Genomic DNA, 19607 nt, shown 5'->3' on the forward strand with positions numbered 1-19607 from the left:
TTCCGATAGCTGGCCTTTATTAGGTTAATTATCTTTGGCGGGACACCAATGTTAGAGAGTCGCGACCATATGCTGCTCCATCTCAGCGTATCGAAAGCTTTTTCGAAATCAACAAAGGTAAGATAAATCTCCCTCTGCCATTCTGATGCCTGTTCGAGAATGATACGAAGAGTATTAATTTGGTCAGTACACGAGCGATTAGGCCGGAAGCCAGCTTGTTCTATGCGAAGGAGAGGCTCGACGGCTCCAGACAACCTGTCCAAGATAATTCTGCAGAAAACCTTGGAAGGGGCAGAGAGCAAGGTGATACCTCTCCAATTGCTGCATTGGCTTAGATCACCTTTTTTGGGCACAGTTATAAGAAGGCCCCTGTTCCAGTCCTCCGGAAGCTTCTCGCTGGTCCAGATTTTGCCAATCAAAGGTGTTAGCGTGTCGACTGTGGTAGCCAAGTCCGCTTTTAACATTTCTGCAGCTATTAAGTCGAGACCTGGTGCTTTACCAGTCTTAAGACCCATGACCGCTCTCGCTACCTCATCACGTGTGGGTGGTTCGACGTCGATGTCAAGTAGCCTGGGTGGTGGAGAAGTATATTGCGGGGCATCTGACGTAGACAAAGCTGTGGGCCGAAAGGTTTCCTCAAAGTGCTCACGCCAGCGTCGTAGTTGCCCTTCTGAAGTTACGATAAGCTGACCATCTTTTGATTTTAGAGGCTTCTTACGCTGACTTCTCTTCCCTGCCAAGATATTAGTAGCTTTATAAAGTTCTCTCATGTTGCCGGTGTTAGCGGCAGTTTGAGCGTGGTCAGCAATACCGTCAACCCACAACCTTCTGTCATTACGCGAGCTGCGATAGATTTTCTTACGAATCTGTCGATACTGCTGCCTGAGGTCGGCTTGTAGTAGCTCGTCGTTGGTTCCTAGCAGTTTTAGGTGGAGTTCCCTACGGTCGTTTATCAACTGCCAAGTGGTTTGTGACATCCAATCCTCGCGCGGGTGCTTAGTGTGACCTAAGACGAATGAGCTGGTCTCTGTGTAGGCCACTTTGATGCGTTTCCACTCTTCGTCTATTGAGTCATCGTCAGCATGCAGTCCTGTGAAGCGGTTACGAAGTTCAAGCCTGAACTTATTCATAGTTTCAGGGTCTCGCAGTTTAGTGACGTCAAACCTTCTTCCAGCCCTACCAGGAACACCGGCTGGTCGCGCAACCGCAACCTTAAGTCGCATTTCGGCAACAACCAGATGGTGGTCGCTGTCAATATCAGCGCCTCTTCGGTTTCGGACATCAAGGAGCGACGAGCGCCAGTTCGAACTGATAGCAAGGTGGTCAATTTGGTTTTTCGTTAAGCCATCAGGGGAGTTCCATGTGTACTTATGTACATCTCTATGAATGAAAAGTGTCCCACCGATGGTCAGGTCATGGTGTTGGCAAAACTCTATAAACCGTTCACCATTCTCGTTTCGCGCACCAAGTCCGTGTTTTCCCATGTTACGCTCACAGTTGCTGTTTTCGCTTCCAACCTTTGCGTTAAGATCCCCCATGACGATCACAATGTCTTGTTTCTTAATACCTTTAAGTGTGGCATTTAGAGTGTTATAAAAGTCATCCTTGGTGTCTTCCGCAGACGTGTTGGTGGGAGCGTAACACTGCACAATGGAGATCTTCCGGGCTCTTGAGTTGAAACGGGCCCAAATGATTCGGTCTGAGATCGGTTTCCAGTCCAAAAGGCTTTTCTTTGCGGAGTTAGAGAGGAGGAAAGCGACACCATATTCAAGGTCGTCATCCTCATTTTCCTTCCCGGAGTATAGAAGAGTTAGGCCTTTGGACGTTCTCAGTTCGCCAAAACCATTTCTACGCACTTCGCTTAAGCCCAGTATTTGCAGATTGTATCTAAGCATTTCTGCTTCTGCTTGTGCTAGTCGAGTGTCGTTGCTAAGCGTTTTTACATTCCAAAAAGCAATTCGTGTCCGTGATTTAATGCCAAAGGTCGTCGGTAAAAGATCGGTCCGGTTTCTCACTGTTTCGGTTTCTTGAATCATTGATGGTTTTTCAGGCAAGCAGGAGATTAGCCCACTGTGCCCTAGTCTGATAGTGGGGCTGCCACTTTAGAGCTTCCAGACAAGCTCGGTTTTATGCGGGTTACCTCCCTAGTGAGTAGATTCTGTTTTAAGGCGCAGAATATTCGCCTTTTGCCCTGCATCCTCAGCTCAACTGCAGCTCTAGGTAGTGGGCACGCGAAAGCGTGGCTGCAGTAGGTCCCAGGGTGGACGACTAGGACGTGGATGACTCGGACTGGCCGGGGTTCTGCTTAAACTAGTGTTCCACTACAAAACACAGCAGCTGGTTTTATTTGGCTTTTTCTAGGCAATGCTGACCTCACTCCATCAGCGATTCCCACCAACACCATCCCCAACTTCCCACCCCAACTATATGAATACTATCCTTATATTAGGACATGTTTGTACACCTTATCATTTAGCAAGGCTTCGTATTGTTGATAGTAATATTTGTGAGTGTGGAGAAGATATTGGTGACCTCGATCATATTTTCTTTTCTTGTTCCCAATATGACCGCACCTCCTTTCTGAATTCCTTACAATCACTTCATGTTCCGTTTCCGACTAAAATCTCCTGTCTTTTGCTTTATTCTTTATTGTATTATAATGTGTTAGCTTCTTTCATAATCTACAATAATATTAAGATGTAATGTTATGTACATAATATTTTGTTTTTAACTAGCTTAGCCGATACAAACGGGCAGCTACTTTTTAGTATTGAGGCCAAGAAGGATAGATGGTTGGAATACATTTAAAAAATGTTTGAAGACCCAACAAGACAACTCGCAATGTCCTTAACTGGTAATGATACTGGCCCACCCATAATAAAAGCAGAAATTTTATATGCGTTAAAATCGGCTAAATTGGGCAGAACCCCAGGTCCAGATAACATCCCAGTAGAGGTCGTAAAACTCTTGGAAGCCCGGAGAACATAAACTTACTGAAACAATTATTCAATCACATTTATGACATAGGCGACCTTCCAACCGAATGGCTAAAATCTACGTTTATTACCCTCCCGAAAAAGAAAAACGCTCGAAAATGCGACGAATATCGTGCAATTAGTCTTATGGGCCACGTGCTAAAGTTATTTTTGACTGGTCTGACTATTAATGCAGTAAAGACGAAGGTGATGGTCATTTCTCGAAACGACACTTTGGGTCCTAATTTATCCGTAGCTGTAGTAATGTTGGAACGGGTGCGGCAATAGGTACAAGTATTTGGGAACTTGGGTTACAAACGAGTGGAACCCTGATCAGGAAATTAGGTCTGGAATCGAAATTGCCCGAGGATCTTTCAACAAAATGAAGAAAGTTTTGTGCTGCCGTCACTTGACCATTAAACTCCGAGTCCAACTTCTCCTTTGTTACATATGGCCAATTGTTATGTACGGCGTACGGCTGTGAAGCTTGGACAATTAAGGAAGATACCCGCCAGCGTTTAGAAGCATTTGAGATGTGGTGCTATCGTCGCATGCTTCGAATAAGCTAGATCCAGAAGGTCTCTAACGAGAAGGTACTGAAACGAGGTGGAATGTGGAATGTGAAAAACTTTTGCAGAACATTAAACAACGGAAAGTTGCGTACCTGGGCCACGTGTTGCGCCATGACCGTTACCACCTCCTTCAATTAATTATAATGGGTAAAATCTAGGGTAAACGGCGTGTTGGTAGGAGGAAGAAATCATGTCTTCGCAACGTTCGAGAATGGACGGGTATTGCAACTGCGGAAGAGTTGCTGCATCTGATACAGGAGAAGACACGCTTCAAGATTCGGCCAACCTCCAGTAATGGAGAGGCACTAAAAGAAGAGAAGAAGAAGCTTATCCCTGTATTTCCTACTTGAAACTTAGGTTAGGTTAGGTTAAAACTATTGCCACAATATAAAAAAATCTAATAATTAAAAAGCCATCAGCAAATGTCACCACTCAACAATTGTCAATTGCTTGATTGTTTACACATGTCGCTGTCAAGTTATCGCAGAATTTTCATTTATTGTTTATTATTAAATCTTTAATGCTTAACTACATAAGCAATAATTTATTATGATATTATAATTAACGTAATACATTTGCAGTTGAAATTGAAAACTTAAATATTGCTATTCAAAATGGAGAATCTGAAAAATATATGGAAGCCAGAGTGTATGTGTATATACAATTATTATGAATTGTGAAAGTACTTTTTTATTTTTTGTTATTGTGTATATTTTCAGTATATCGTATTCAAATAGAAGCTCCACAGCCAAAGCGTATCATTTGTGAGAAATACCCTGACCGGCCAGAGTTTTATGGTAAGGAATATCATGGTATCATGGGACACAAGGAAGCTACAGCTATTTTACAAGACGAGCCCAATGGTACTTTCCTTATAAGAAAAGGCAATGAATTTAATGATTTTTATACACTCACTTGGAGGTAACATCACTCAACAGGAGCTTCTACTAATCTATGAAAGTACATTAACAAAATTACTATTAATATGTGCTAAATTGATTTGCAGATTTAATGATAAAATACATCATTATAAGTTATACTATGATGGAAGCCACTATATTAGAGATAAACGATATGACACAATCTATGATTTAGTTGCTGATGGGCTTATTACATGTCACATGGAATTGAAAGCTCATCATATTCTTGAAATGATAAATTCAAATGCTAATTATACTGAAAGTCCTTATGTCACATTAAACAGAAAAAAATTAAAAACATTATCTCAAATGCATCAGTAAGTACAAACAACATTATAAATGCTAATTTTGTAGATATATTATTACATTTTAAACTGCTAAACTGACTTTAAGTGTATAGTAGCACTATGTGCAGAATAATTGACCCTTCATATAATAAGTATAGTAAAAGTTATCACTGATCATGTTATTAATTTCATATTATATGTTACAAATTAAACATTGTTTCATATTTTACCATAGTTATTAATTGTTTATTTGACCAACTAACCTATTACAACAGGGCATCAAACAAATCTAGCCCCATAATACAAAGAGCTGAAAAATTAACTACAGAGCTAATTATCAAGCCACTGTTCAACCTGACACCAACATTAGAGGATCCACCACCATTATATAAATATTCCAAGTCACATAGTTTTAAAGTACATACCTTCAAAGGGCTTAATTGGTGTGAATTTTGTGCAAATTTTTTGTGGGGCTTTACTGCCCAGGGTGTAAAATGTGAAGGTAAAGTGTGATTTCACTAAAGACTGAGTTTTCTTTTTATAATAAAAGGCATGTTTGACCTGAGCCAAAATCAATTAAAAAAAATTGGTTAGTGAAGTCCTTTTTAAAAGGAAAAGCATTCTATGGATTTGTTTCACTTTCAGATTGTGGCTTTATAGCACATTCAAAATGTTCAGAAAGAGTTCCAAGCCACTGTGTTCCAGATTTAAAGAAACTCAGAGGTGTATTTGGAATAGATTTGACAACATTACTTAATGCTCATTCAAGCACTTTACCATTTGTTGTAAAGAAATGTGTTAATGAGATTGAAAGTAGGGGAATAGATTCAGAGGGTATTTATCGAGTATCAGGCTTTGCAGATGAGATTGAAGCACTGAAATTAGCGTTTGATAAAGGTAGGTTTTATTTTTTATAAATTTATAAGTATAATTTGTCTTTGCATAAGCATGGGATTATTATAACAAATTAATTAAATGTTATGTATGTATGTATTCTTTAACTAAAAATAACACTCGGATTAATTGCATCAAAAGTTTATAGCATAAAATTTATAAAATTTTTACAAATGTTTGAAAAAATATTGTAATATAATGATATATTCATTAGATGGTGAGGCAGCGGATTTAAGTGTATACAGTAATATAAATGTGGTCGCTGGAACACTCAAATTGTACTTAAGACTTTTACCAGTTCCTCTCATCACTTATGAAGTCCATCCAAAACTTATTACAGCAATTCGTAAGTATATATATAATTATAAAACTATAGTCTTTCTTCTTTGCAACCAGTGTTTTCATTGCTATTGGACTATGCAAAACATAGAACACATAACGTATAAAAACACTATACATGCATGTGCATCAATCACAGGTGTGCACAATATTTAAAGGGAAACATTAAAATGATAAAAGAGAAAAGAAATTATACAATAAAAATAAACTAGATTAAGAATTACAAATATGCAATTATTTAATATGTTTCCACTTTGCAATTGTTATTATTGGTGACGGAACAACAATAGCTGCAGCATCTTACATGACAACATGACATTCATAAAATGGATCAGCCTCGTATGTACTCAAAGCGACATTTACTGCAGATAGAGATCTGTTTAGAGGAGCATTACAATTAATGTTGGTCCTCACTACCCAAACGTAAAAAAGGACTGATGTGTTTCTTGTTTCTCTCTTCAAGAGAAAAAGATAATTCACGTGATTTAAAACATTTGGTAAATCTACCAATTTAATTGCCTAATTTTTTAATGTATATGCCTGTTGTAGCTTTGCTTTCGTTTTCATGCCCAATATTTGAAGTTTATCTTCTATAATTAATGTAAAAAATTAATTAATAATCCCTTGGTATGAAATAATTTCTATTACTTTTAGAAATGAAGAAAACACCGACTGTTCAAGTATCAGCGTTACGAGAGTGTCTGGATTCTTTGCCATCTGCACATTTTAACTGCTTGCAGTACATGGTCCAGCATTTACATAGGTGAGTGAAAACCCAAGAGAATTAGATTGGAAATTAAAAGTAATCTGTGATATATAAAGGATTTGCATATAGATTACATTTTGTTTTTTATTTTTTTATATGTTATTCAGAAATTCAGATATTTTTAATGAAATATTACTATCGTCTAAGCACAATGCAATTCAATCAAATAAGCTCCACTTAGCCATTTATGTTTTATCATTATGAAAAGTAATATAAAAATAATAATATTACAGAGTATCTCAACATGCAGAAGTAAATAAGATGTCTGCACACAACCTTAGCACAGTATTTGCTCCAACATTAGTTGCTACACCCCCTGGAATCACTGACTTGTCTTTTGAAATTCGAGCACTTCAAGCCCTTATTGAATATTGCCCACAAATATATTATAATAATAAATAGTCTCAATAATTGTTATCATCTTTGATACCAAATAAATTATATTGTTTATTTTACATTGTAGTTAGATCTTAAAGTTGTCAAAGTATTTTGACTTAGTATCCACTTAAATTTTTATTAATTTGTAAGAATTTCAGGATTATTTTACAATTTACTATTAATAAAATATATCACTTCTATATAAGCATCTCAATAATAGAAAATAAAACCATGTATTCATATGGAAGTTTTTATTGTTACCTTTTCTTTCGTTTTTGAGGTATGTCTTCATCATTTTGTTGAAATTTCTTTAGATCTGCACAAAACAGCACCTGTAAATAATAGTAAACTCTTTACTATATATTATATTATACATATTTTAAAAAGGAGAGTTTTGTATAACTCATAAACTTGAAAACCACTGGACAAAATTCAAAATTTATTTCAACATTAAAAAGATATATTATCCCTTACTTAATAATTAATATTTTCTGAATAATTGAAAAGATTTTTTTACTTTCTAATTTTATTTTAAGATTAATTATGAAAACAAATAGGTGCAAAATTACCGTGTGCGCCCAGCCAGCCATATCTCCATATAAACTTCTAAAGTGATCACCAATTTCTGTGTAAATTTTTTCAGTAACACTTTTCTTACCCTTCAAATGAGGGAGATAGTTTTGAGCAGCTATTTGGTAAACATGCGTATCAACTGGCAGTGCATCTAAATGATTTAATGACATTAAACAAATGCAATCTGCAACCTGAAAAGCAAATTAATGTACAACTATAAGTTTTTTTTGTATATAAGTATTATAATAACATGTATGAAGTATCATGGAGTATGTTTATCCAAGAGGTAAGCAAGAAACAAAGTATTTTTTAGGATATTTTTACCTTAGGTCCAATTCCACATAGCTTCATAAGCTCTGCTCTAGCATCCTTATACATCTTTACCTGTAAACCCTTAAACCATTCTTCACCACCCCATTCAACTATTTGATCAGCTGATTTCTTTATAAATTTGGCTCTATATCCAAATCCTAGTTCTCGAAGTTGTGACTCAACCTAGATTGTTATTATTATTATTGAGTTAATCCTAGTTATTCCAAAGTATAAATAAAGTCAATTTCATTCTTGTTACCTTTGGCTGTGCTAATTTATCTACATCAGGAAAAGAATAATATGATATGTCATTAACTTCACAAATTTTCTCACCATAATGTGTACATAACTTTTCTACCATACTTGATATCCTGAAATAGTTTAGATTCTACTATTATTCTATTATATACTATTATAATAACATTTTATTATTATACTATTGACATTGAATTTACCTTGATATATGGTTATTTTGACTACAAATAAAAGAAAATAGATTCTCTACTGGCTCTTGAGCTAACATTCTAATCCCATAAAACTGTACACAAGCGGATTTAAACAAGTCATCCTTTTCTGACCATGTTTTATAATAGTTACTTAAATCAACATCCAGACGGAAATATTTTTGTAACAAGTTCTTGTAAACATCCACATGCCTGATTCCTTCCATATCTGTTTTTTTTAATAATGATCCAAGAACTATGTACTTCAAACAATCATCTTCCTCTTGGAGTCTCCATACAGTTTTTGCGAAAATACCAGTCCATATATTTTCATTTCTGTCAAAAGTCCACCTGGAAAATAGTGATACTTTAGGATTTAAGATTTCAAATATAGCTGAGTTTACATGGAAGCATTACCTAAAACTTTGGCCTCCGTTTAATGTACCGATCAGTTGAAGCTCACGATTTTTAATAGGAATTTTATTCCACGACATTGGACTTAACATTTTATTTCATAAGGACTATGTTAAATTCTGTTTTCAAACACACAAGACTATTTTATAATACTTCACAAAAAAATAACCCCTAGCACTGATGATAGTTAATTAAAATATCATGTAAACAAATAGACGCTTAAGAGCGAATGCGCGCCAAAAGCCAAAACGCCGCACGGACGCAGTGATGTCAGATGTTGACACTCGACAGTCGACAGTTACTGAACATTGAAGAGTAGTTCAATGTAAGGCAAAATAACTGAAACTAATTTTATCAGGACAAACATAATATCACTTATACAATGATAGAAAAGATAATCGGCGTGGTGGTTATGCGAACTAATATAATTTTTTAAACAATTTATATTTTTATAGTTAATATCAAGATGAATACTGTCGAGCTAAAATGACAGTCGGTAACAGTGTTGTCAACAAAAAAAAATACATATATCGATTTTGATATAATATATCGATTTTTAAATTCGGTTAGAACTTAGAAGTGATTTGGTATTCTACCACATAAATCATAGTACTTTTATACTGATAATTAAAGCAATTCGTGCAATATAATTCCCTAACCATTCCAAAGTATCAAAAACGCACAACATTGATATACAAGTTTTCACTTGTGCCGGCACTCCCGGAGAGCAACCCGTAGTTTTTTTTATTTCTTAACTTTTCTTTCTTCAAATTCAACTTTTCTTAACGTTTCTTGGCAGACAATTTTTTGCCTTTTCGTCATTTTCTTTTCATACATTATTTAGCCATTAATATTCGTTCGGATTAAATTATTGTTTTTCGATATTTAAGCTGTAGCCAGGCTTGGAGTTTATATTTGGTTTAGTTTGTTGATTGCGTTCTCTATTAAAGATATTTCTTTTTAACAAAAGAAAAATAACTGCCATCAAATTTAAAAGTATTAAAGAAATTTTTTATAACATTTGTATTAATTGACCTACTACAAGAGGTGTCAGGAAAAAAAAATTCATGTGCAATTTTCCTTTGGATTTTTGTAATCATATTTTTAAAAATTAAGAAAAATTTAACATAAAGATGGGTGTAATACGTAAATAGAACAGGAACATAGTTAAATGTAACGGGTATAATCATATTTTTGAACTTTGACATCCCCGCAGTACCTACCGTCATTACCGTAAGGACAAATTGACCATGTTCCCAGTTTTAGGACACAAAACGTAAATGTTAGTTCCACAGTAATCACTTACGTACTTTTAGGTAACTCGTTGATTCCTAGCTACCTGTATTTGATTCGTGTTGTAAATAACTGATACGTCCGGCGCTACCTGCGCTACACTCTGGTTGTATAGTACCTACCTATACACTTATGTAGAAAATAACAGTGCAGTTTGCCGATTTTCCTTTAAATTTTATTTTACTTATTAAAATATAAATAAATTAAATTAAGGCTATTTTAAATTAATCGTTTATTAATATTATAAATATATATAATAAAATGGCAAGCCTATCTAAAAATAACTTAATAATAAGTTAATTACTACTTAATTTAGACATTTTATCTTTAATCCATGGAAGATATTGAGCAGCATCAGTAAACACTACATATTCATTAAGATCACAAGTCGCATCTCCATTCTGTGAAAGGAGGGCTAGCGATACAACACCACGTAACTTCCAGCGACCATTGTCCAAGATATAAAGTCCACCACCAGAATCTCCTAAACAAGGCCCGGATCCTTTCTTATCACCTGAAAGAAAAAGCACAGCAAATTATAATACCTATTAATTTTTACGTGATTACAGTGTTGGCCTAGTGGCTTCAGCGTGCGACTCTCATCCCTGAGGTCGTAGGTTCGATCCCCGGCTGTACATCAATAGACTTTCTTTCTATGTGCGCATTTAACATGCTCGCTTGATTTGTGAAGGAAATCATGAGAAAACCAGCTTGGCTTAGACCCAAAAACTCGACGGCGTGTGTCAGAAGTGTGTGGAAGATCACCTACTTTCCTATTAGGTTGACAACTGATCATGAAACAGATACAAAAATCTGAGGCCCAGACTTTAAAAGGTTGCAGCGCCATTTATTTTACTTTTATAGGTTATGAAACCAGCGTGATTTTTTTACGAATTAAATACGGCATCAAGTTTATCCCGATTAACAGACATATGTGACCGAACTATGTGCGTATCTGCGGCCTAGAATTGTGATTCGAATAATTTACCTAAATTTATATGACGAGAATGAATTTAATAAATCTCTGGTAATTTATTATAATAGACATACGAAACATAAAAACCAAAAACAATCAACATTTAGTCCACAGGGTCAGACATGATAAATTATATTTTCGTTTTCAGTGTTTTTGCCAGCATCAAATAAGCAATTTTTTTGACGTGATAACGTCTTTAAAATCGTTTTAGTCGGGTGACATGTTCAGAAACTTGTGTCACACCAAAACCTCACGAGCGCGATCGCAGGTATAACGAGAGAGAGATGGACCGATCTCCCGTCTCATCTCGAGCGCTGCCAGTCATTCCGTGAATGTATGAAGAAAAATGTATATCATAGTCGAATAAGTAAACTTGTCATTTTACACCCGAAATTTATCATCAAAAGTGTGAATAAAACGATAGATGTAATTTAAAATTTGAAAAAATTGTTATCTTCATTAATTCCTTACTTCCCAAAAACTTATATCACCAATAAGACGTTATCACGTAAACATCTCGATCGTAAACCTACTTTACAAACAACCAATATTTTTTTTATTGCAAAACATACCTGCACATAGAGTTTTCTGTGATGTCAATCTGTGGAATTCTGGTTTACTAGCTCGACACTCCTTTGTGCTGACAACTGGAATACGGACCATAAGAGGCTCGCCAGTACCGCCAGCGCCTTGTTCATTCGCTCCCCAACCAGCCACCTAGTGACAACTCACAAGATTATTTATTATGCTATATACTAATGCTCATTTATAAGGCAAAGAGGAGACTTAGTAGTTTAAGTATATGGCATTCCATCCTGAACTCATATGGTATATGGAAAGATTATAGAAAAAGATGCAATCTGACGTAAAGAGTTATAGAGTTGTTGCGCTATTACAGAACATACAAGAGTTGTTTAAGGCTTATGTGTATTACGTTCAAAGAGGGGCTGTACTAGCCAGTACTTATTCTAATTTTGAAAGTTGTTAAAATGTTTAACTTGTTGACATTTCGTGAGATTTCAATGTAACATTACATTCACGGTACTTTTACCCCAAAAAACTTTTCATAATTCTGTAATAACAAACTGCTCATCCTTACCAGAAACATTAAAGCGCTTTACTAGTTTAATTGCACACTCAAGCGCGAAACCTATTTGAATTGAAGCTGAAATTCTAATAATACACAAATATTCGTTTTCTTGATACGTAATAGGTAGTATGAATTATCTTACCACACCTGTGGTGCCAACTATTCTGTTGAGATCCGTATTTCCACTCCAAAGACACGCTGGTTTTATGTTAGTGTTAAAAGTCACAGCTCGCTCTAATGTCATTACCAGGAGGTCATCTAAAAAATAATTTTATTAAAGCATGAACTTTTATCTAAAATCCCATTTATGTTTTAGTAGGATTCAAACGTGTCACAAAGATGGACCAAAAATCCAGGGAGAATTATCCATTTAAAATATCGATTACGTAATATTATAATTGTTATCAATAAATATGAATTCAAAGTTAACATATATTCACGCAAGGAAGTTTGTAATAATAGATGTACTTTGCAACACTAAAAAATGTATGAAGGAAGTTGTTTATCTCGCACTCAACTTATTATTGTTAAAATCATTACTTACTAGCAAGAGTTGTCTTATTGTATCCCTCGTGTATGGCGGCGTCACTCAGCTTCCTGGTAACTGTGGTATCGTCTCCCCAATCGTCTTCCAAGTTAAACACGCCAACTTTAACGATTATGTCTGTCTTTCTGGACTGCCCATGCATACAATGTGCCGCTATAATATTTTTTTATAAAGATAATTAAATTCCCGTTGTCTAACAAAATTTAATCTTATTTGATTTCCCAAATGAAATATAATTTTTAAAGATTGGTATACCACCTAAAAGAACTTGCGGATAAATGTATTTGCCTAAAAATAGTATGCATTACCTGTTACCACATGTTGATCCGAAACCAATGTCCCTGAACATATGTAAGAAATGCTGCTCGCTCTCTTCTTGTAGATGGCAACAAGCCAAGGCCACTCTCCCCGCTGATAACTGCTGCCTTGGAATATCAGGGGCACAGTGTTAATTGACGACACGCCACATTGTTTGGATTCGGTTTCGTCTCTATTTAACGGTTCAGGAGCTGGCGGTGGTCTGAAAACATGGTAAAATGAAAAATATTATAAATTCGGCTGTAATTGATATTTTGTAATGATATGAAATATTATCTAATTCTATAACTTTTGATACATGCCTTTAAACAAATAGAATCCTTTTAGCTTAGAATGTTATTGTTTGTTTCAGTGTTATCAATTAAACTAACTACTCTTTTTGCATCAGACGTGATAAAAATAAATCAGTGGCGCTACCTCTTTAAGTCTTAATAGGCAAGTAGGTGATCAGCCTCCAGTGCCTGACACACGCCGTCGACTTTTTGGGTCTAAGACATGTCGGTTTCCTCACGATGTTTTCCTTCACCGTTGAGCAAATGTTAAATGCGCACATAGAAAGAAAGTCCATTCGTGCAGCCGGGAATCGAACCTACGACATCAGGTATGACCTCAGAGTCGCATGCGGAAGTCACAAGGCCAACACTGCTCAGACATGTGATACGCCACACAATTTGTTTTAAATTTAAAATACATTGATTATAAATTTACCTAGTTGTAGGCTTTTGTGTACGTCTAGGAGGCGTAACGGGCTGTATCGGCCTAACATCTTCGTTTGAATACTGATTTTGGTTGAGATAGTCATTATAAACTTCTGGCTCGGAATATGCTGGCGGGGGTCTTGGTGGCTTCGTGGTTTGTGGACGACGTTCGGGGACTCTTTGAGGGTAAACATCTTGGGGATACACTTGAGGTGGCACTTGCGCTGGCTTTGCCGGTTCTAAAACTTGATACACTTCATAATCAGGTTGACGGTAGGGAGGGCGTGTGAACTGTACGTTTTGTGGACGACGTTCGGGGACTCTTTGAGGGTAAACATCTTGGGGATACACTTGAGGTGGCACTTGCGCTGGCTTTGCCGGTTCTAAAACTTGATACACTTCATAATTAGGTTGACGGTAGGGAGGGCGTGAGAACTGTACGTTTTGTGGTCCACCTGTAATAGGATTTGATTTGTACCGCTCAGGACAATTTTATGCAGATCATGGGTCCGTCTCCCAGGGTGAAGAGTGAAATGTTTAGGAGGTACTACGTATTATATGTAATTATCAAAAAGTAATCGAAAGGATTCATGAAATTGACTATGGATTATAATTTACTACGCGTTTCGTGTTGTTTCGTTATTTAAGCTTTGCAGATTGACTGTAAATGAAACCGCATATGTACGCTAGTCTAGGTTAAAATAATTCTCGTTGTTCTCGAATATATGTCAATAAATTTTCTTTGGGTTTTCCAACAACTACGCAGTATACGGAAAATATCACTTATGGCTTATGAGAAAACCTGTTTCTCTGGGATGTTACATGCATACCAAATCTTTGTTGTCGCTTGAGTGAGTTGTAATAAAATGGAGATGCCAACTTCTAACGCTCAGATTTCAAAGGATGATCGCAATTTAGTAACGAATGTTGCCCAAATAAATCGAAAAACCGGAAAAGATTAAGAACATTAAATTTGGTTATGTGTTTTGGGATACAGGTATTTTCACCAAACGATCTACCGGACAAGCACATATAATTTTAACTACTGCCTTGCGATTCTGTAACTCACTTTTCGAACTCGCACAGCGGTTTTCACAGCGGCGGTCGCACTCAAATCAGTCGTGAAGCAGTTATTTTACGATTTGGCATTCTGATAAACAGTAAACTACAAGCTCCCTCCTTATATAGTGAGAGTTCGAAAAGTGAGTTACAGAATCGCAAGCCAGTTGATCCGTCACTCCTATAATATTATTACCACCTTCCATAATAAAGGTAAGACTATGGGCGAAGATTAGTAAATTTCAATCCAAGGCAACGTTCCGTTTTGAAAAACAGGTTTTTCATATCAAATGAAACATTTTAAATGCGTGTCAAAATCATACCTGGCTTAAAACTGGGTTGAGGTGAACCAATTCCATTGAAGTTGTTTCGGAGAAATAATGAATGCTGCAGAGTAACTGTAGTCACGTATTGACCGGGACCTGGGACATCTATAAACCATATAACTTTTAATAAAATATATGACGGCAAAAGCATGTGTCGATTAAATTTCAATTCAGTGTCAAAATTTCACTACCAACGAGTGCACCAAGCATTTAACTCTACAATTTACATGTAACTCGACAAACGTTATTTCAATCTCTTAATTATTGAGCTCTACATTAGATATAACCCACCTCCAGATGCAAAGCATAGCGGGACATCGTTAGCTGATATTGATGTGAGTCTCGGTAAAGGCGAGCTGACAGGAAAATTCACACGATATTGCAAAGGAACCCCGCTATTATAGTCTTGAAGGAGGTTTAGTTCTCCGCCATTATGTTGAATGTTGCCTACATAATTCTGAAAGTAAATTTCCAGCATACATAATTAAAAATAGCAAGAAAACAGCACAATGTACCAAAATGGGTGATAGAATCATATTCAATTGTATATAATTCACACATACAAAAGCTAACTTTACAGCTATCATATTAAATTTGGGCATACGTATACATGGTCCATAGCGATCTTTTGGATATTTTATTCGTATCGCCACAGGAGGCCCAAGTCCTTTAATTTATAATAAAAATCTTAAGAAATTAATCGACTTGGATTATTTTATAAGATCTCATTATATATACATATGTAGCTATTTATCAAAACCCGTTGCTTGGCATATTAATGTTATATGATGTATGTTATTTTATATATACACATACGTATATTTTGTTGATGATAGTATATACTCTTCCGTGACTCTATAAGGGTCAAGTACAAGAATCGCTAAGTTTAAATCGACTGAGGAAATGATTTTCGAAAGTGGTAAATTCCTTAATAACTGTAACTCTACTTGGATATGTACACAAGTATATGTTTTTATTTATAATTTTATAATCATGATATAGGAATATCAAAGTAAGATATTTTTATTTTCTTAACTAAGTAACTTGAAAACCGACATCGTCAAGATTATATACAATGCTACAATATATTATTTTTTGTGAACACCTCCTTTATTTTGCATTATATTATTAGATCACTTAAATTAAATATTTTTATCATATTCATATAATTTCGTATTTGTTCGCACGATGTTCTACTGCTTAATTCGGATCATATTCATAAGTTGTTGTTAAAAAATATGAATGGAACTTTCAGATACCTATCTTATATTATACAGTATACTACATGAGAACTAAAACTCAGTTTACTTTATCATTAGTCATTCTATGTCTTAACAAATTAAAATTGTATAAAAAAGAGATGCCAATGAATAAATTAAAAAAGTGTGCCAATTTTACTTAGCTTTCACTTAAATAGCATGCATATTGCAGCCTCAACAGATACAGGTTTCTTACAAGTTCATTGTCTTGGCCGCGATGATCGAGGGGCCCGCCCCGTTGAGGAAAATACGAGATCATTATCATAACTTACTGTTAGCATAAGTTAATGCATATTAACTTAAAGAGTCGATGCTTATGAAATCCTTTAACACTTTATTAAGTGCTCACCAAAGACGTTTAGTTAATACATGAACAGTAATGGTATTGTTTGCTCTAATAGTAAGTAGGCAAACTTATATAAACAGGTTAATAAAGATGTAAGACATGACTTTCAATTATTTTAATTAGGTATAAATGCTTTTATTATAAAGAGCGCTAAGCTACCATATGTCAGTAACTAATTTTTTTAAGTTCCGTATCCCACATTAGAGAAGTTTATGTACCATCGATTATTTTTGTAAGACTTGTCGTTAAGTTTTCGAAAAAGTGAAGTGGCGAAGAAAATCTGAACCTGGAGATACATCTACATCCGCTTATCTGCTGGAGACGATATTAATAACGAATTGTCTGTAATTATGGCGCTTTAATAAGACGACGGAATAGACCTTTTGTGTATGTCTGTTTTTATGTGTTAATCAGTCTGACTGAACACAAATCAAGTGTTGAAAAATTATATACATAATACAAAAACAGCTTGTTTCTATGTAACTGAACGAAACAAGTTTGTAATACGACCCTGAATAGAATCGCTTAGATCGTCAAAGACTTTTTTTATGAAAGAGTAGGTATACCAATATTATTTGTTAAGTTTAATTAGTATCCTACGTTCTTCTTGGTTGATTTTGCCAATAATGTGGCTATTTTTTTATAACTTGATACAGGTTTGCCTACGGCAGACAGTACGCTTATGAAAATCACCTATAAACTACAAGTGTACACGCGACATAGTGTGACGCAGATAAATCAGAGTGGGAATTCTCACCGTCGCGTCGCTATTTACGCAAATATTTCAAATATGTAATAATAATGCCGATGTTATATAAAAACACAGGTTCTTGTGAGTTTTATAAAGATTTTTCCTTGTTGTGTTGTAAGGAATACTATAAAAAACAGATTGAACTCATGTTATATAATAAGTTTAAGAAATATTGAGATTTAGTTAGGTATAGCATATTTCATTCATATTCTATTATGAATGAACCGTTTGTTGCTGCCGACAAAATTAAAAACTACGTTTTGTATTATACTTTTATTTCTCACTATAAAACTACTCGGTTGTCTAAGGCGTAACAAAAAAATAATTTTCTAGTCTTTATAATTAAACCAGTTTTAATATAAGGAAACATTCTTAGCAATATTTATCTGCATGCAAAGCAAACATAGTATATAGTTGTTTGTTGAGATCTTCATCTTAATCCGCTGAATCTAGTGTTACATACTAATTTTCTTATCGACGGGTGGGCAACTCAGACATGACTGACTTTAATAATTCTGAGAAACTAAAGTCAATACCAATTTTTAAAAAAAGGTATACAACAGAAAGACTGCCTAATGCCTTTCGACCAATGTCACCTTAACTGGTCAGGTAAAAAACATCAACGAATGCGTTTCTTGCTAATATCTATACATATATTAAGTAATTAAATTTGTTAAAAAAAATATTTGAGATACGCGTCTGGGTAATATTAATAATATTATGACTCATATTCTAACGCGGTCTTTACGCGACGGTATATTTGCGAGATTTGAATTTAAAATATTTTTGGCATGCATAAAGACGTTAATCATCGGATAAAAAGTAACAGATCGATCTCTATCCGCCAATTTCAACCACGTTTTTTTTAGTGCAACACAATAATTGCAAATTCGGGGCGGCACAATAGTTTTAAATAAGTAAATAAAAAGTAGGTACTTAATACTCACACTAGGTAATCTCGCGGCAATTGTCAAATTAACTTTTACCGTTACCGACGTCACTTGTCCAATAGAAGGCAAATTTATTTCACCATAAGGTCCCGAATTATCTGACTTATATTCAAAAATATTCGGGCATGGAGATTGAATGTACTGACCACACACACATAAGAACTCAAAAAATATCGCTAAGAACACTATGTTCCTTTCTCGAGACATAATTAATATTAATAATAATAACGGTAATTTAAATAGGTATCGTCTTTATATAAATTTAAGAGCTTTAGTACGTCTTTTCAAGACCTTGGACCGACTTACACTGGACATAAGGTTATTTCTTGTCTGAACAACAGTTTTTTTTATGACGCGGTAAACCAATCTAAAACCCGCTTTTTATTATTTATACATATTAGCGAGGGTATTTTTGGTGGTTATTTGACAGTCTTTGACTCATCAATGAAAAACTTCTAAAATAGTAACCACATTATTTTATTACTTAAAAAACGTGCATCAATAATTGCCTCAATACTCAAGTTATTATTCATATTATTTCTAATATGTGATGGTGAAAGCTATTTTGTAGAAATAATTAGATATTTATAATTTGTAGTCGTAACCTAGGTATAATATATACCTAATTGTTAGTAAATACATATATTTGTAGCTATTTAATTACATCAGAGTTATATGAACACTTAACAATAGTCTTGATAATACCAGTGTCATACAATCAAAGATATACAAAATAAGTATTAAACAATTTATTTAATTATTATTTTTTTCATTATACTACTATCTAGCTTCTTGTCAATGAAAGATCAAAAGTTAAAACTATAAGACTTACTTGATTTCATTCGATGCTACTTTTAAGCCTAGCAGTATCATATTTACAAGCATGGCCATAGAATAAAGCTGCGTATAAATTAAGCGCTGCAGCCGCGCGAGCCAATGTTCGACCAGAGTTGACGTTCATTTGCCGCGCGAGCCAATATGTAGATATAAATTTAGTTGGACGTGACTGCCGCACGCGGCAGGCGATCCATCACGAACAGACCGCGGCGGATAGTCAGACCAGTTCACTCTTGTAAACCTGCGAGTATGGACGCGCGTGTTCGGGCGGCTGCCGCTTTCAT

At 35.1% G+C, this 19607-nt stretch overlaps 3 protein-coding genes across 5 annotated transcripts; 1 reads left to right on the forward strand and 2 right to left on the reverse strand.

Annotated features, from left to right (window-relative positions):
- The first annotated feature begins 4026 nt into the window (after positions 1–4026).
- LOC125057039 (N-chimaerin) lies at positions 4027–7191 on the forward strand. Its single transcript, XM_047660462.1, has 8 exons — positions 4027–4195; positions 4267–4468; positions 4554–4784; positions 5030–5256; positions 5400–5651; positions 5863–5994; positions 6642–6750; positions 6987–7191. Exons 1-8 carry the CDS (start codon positions 4162–4164, stop codon positions 7153–7155), a joined length of 1356 nt encoding a protein of 451 aa, XP_047516418.1. The 5' UTR covers positions 4027–4161; the 3' UTR covers positions 7156–7191.
- Positions 7192–7367: 176 nt separating this feature from the next.
- On the reverse strand, positions 7368–9372 carry LOC125057043 (N-glycosylase/DNA lyase). The gene is made up of 6 exons (XM_047660475.1): positions 8877–9372; positions 8472–8810; positions 8276–8387; positions 8029–8199; positions 7701–7895; positions 7368–7463 (listed from the first exon to the last, which is right to left on the reverse strand). Exons 1-6 carry the CDS (start codon positions 8963–8965, stop codon positions 7389–7391), a joined length of 981 nt encoding a protein of 326 aa, XP_047516431.1. The 5' UTR covers positions 8966–9372; the 3' UTR covers positions 7368–7388.
- A 1022-nt stretch (positions 9373–10394) lies between these two features.
- LOC125057019 (serine protease gd-like) lies at positions 10395–18808 on the reverse strand. 3 transcript variants are annotated; one of them, XM_047660436.1, is made up of 9 exons: positions 18484–18808; positions 15472–15637; positions 15178–15285; positions 13806–14250; positions 13088–13299; positions 12777–12932; positions 12375–12490; positions 11715–11859; positions 10395–10680 (listed from the first exon to the last, which is right to left on the reverse strand). In XM_047660436.1, exons 1-9 carry the CDS (start codon positions 18691–18693, stop codon positions 10463–10465), a joined length of 1776 nt encoding a protein of 591 aa, XP_047516392.1. In that variant the 5' UTR covers positions 18694–18808; the 3' UTR covers positions 10395–10462. The 3 variants fall into 3 exon arrangements, with proteins under 3 accessions (XP_047516392.1, XP_047516407.1, XP_047516399.1); XM_047660451.1 differs by having other exon boundaries at positions 13806–14178; positions 18484–18807; XM_047660443.1 differs by having other exon boundaries at positions 13806–14184; positions 18484–18807.
- Positions 18809–19607: the final 799 nt, after the last annotated feature.

This window comes from Pieris napi, chromosome 2 (genome assembly GCF_905475465.1).
Source record: "Pieris napi chromosome 2, ilPieNapi1.2, whole genome shotgun sequence".
Classification (NCBI taxonomy): Eukaryota; Metazoa; Arthropoda; class Insecta; order Lepidoptera; family Pieridae; genus Pieris; species Pieris napi.

Bases quoted from the DNA above. Each gene is read 5' to 3' on its own strand.
- LOC125057039 (XM_047660462.1), top strand. From the start codon at position 4,162: ATGGAGAATCTGAAAAATATATGGAAGCCAGAGT. The intron at 4,469-4,553 runs GTAACATCACTC...ATTGATTTGCAG, and splicing joins TTTTATACACTCACTTGGAG to ATTTAATGATAAAATACATC. The intron at 4,785-5,029 runs GTAAGTACAAAC...CTATTACAACAG, and splicing joins ACATTATCTCAAATGCATCA to GGCATCAAACAAATCTAGCC.
- LOC125057043 (XM_047660475.1), bottom strand. From the start codon at position 8,965: ATGTTAAGTCCAATGTCGTGGAATAAAATTCCTATTAAAAATCGTGAG. The intron at 8,388-8,471 runs GTAAATTCAATG...AAACTATTTCAG, and splicing joins CAAAATAACCATATATCAAG to GATATCAAGTATGGTAGAAA. The intron at 7,464-7,700 runs GTAATTTTGCAC...TATTATTTACAG, and splicing joins TGGCTGGCTGGGCGCACACG to GTGCTGTTTTGTGCAGATCT.
- LOC125057019 (XM_047660436.1), bottom strand. From the start codon at position 18,693: ATGTCTCGAGAAAGGAACATAGTGTTCTTAGCGATATTTTTTGAGTTC. The intron at 15,286-15,471 runs GTGGGTTATATC...TATGGTTTATAG, and splicing joins GCTATGCTTTGCATCTGGAG to ATGTCCCAGGTCCCGGTCAA. The intron at 12,933-13,087 runs GTAATGCATACT...AAAATATTATAG, and splicing joins GGATCAACATGTGGTAACAG to CGGCACATTGTATGCATGGG.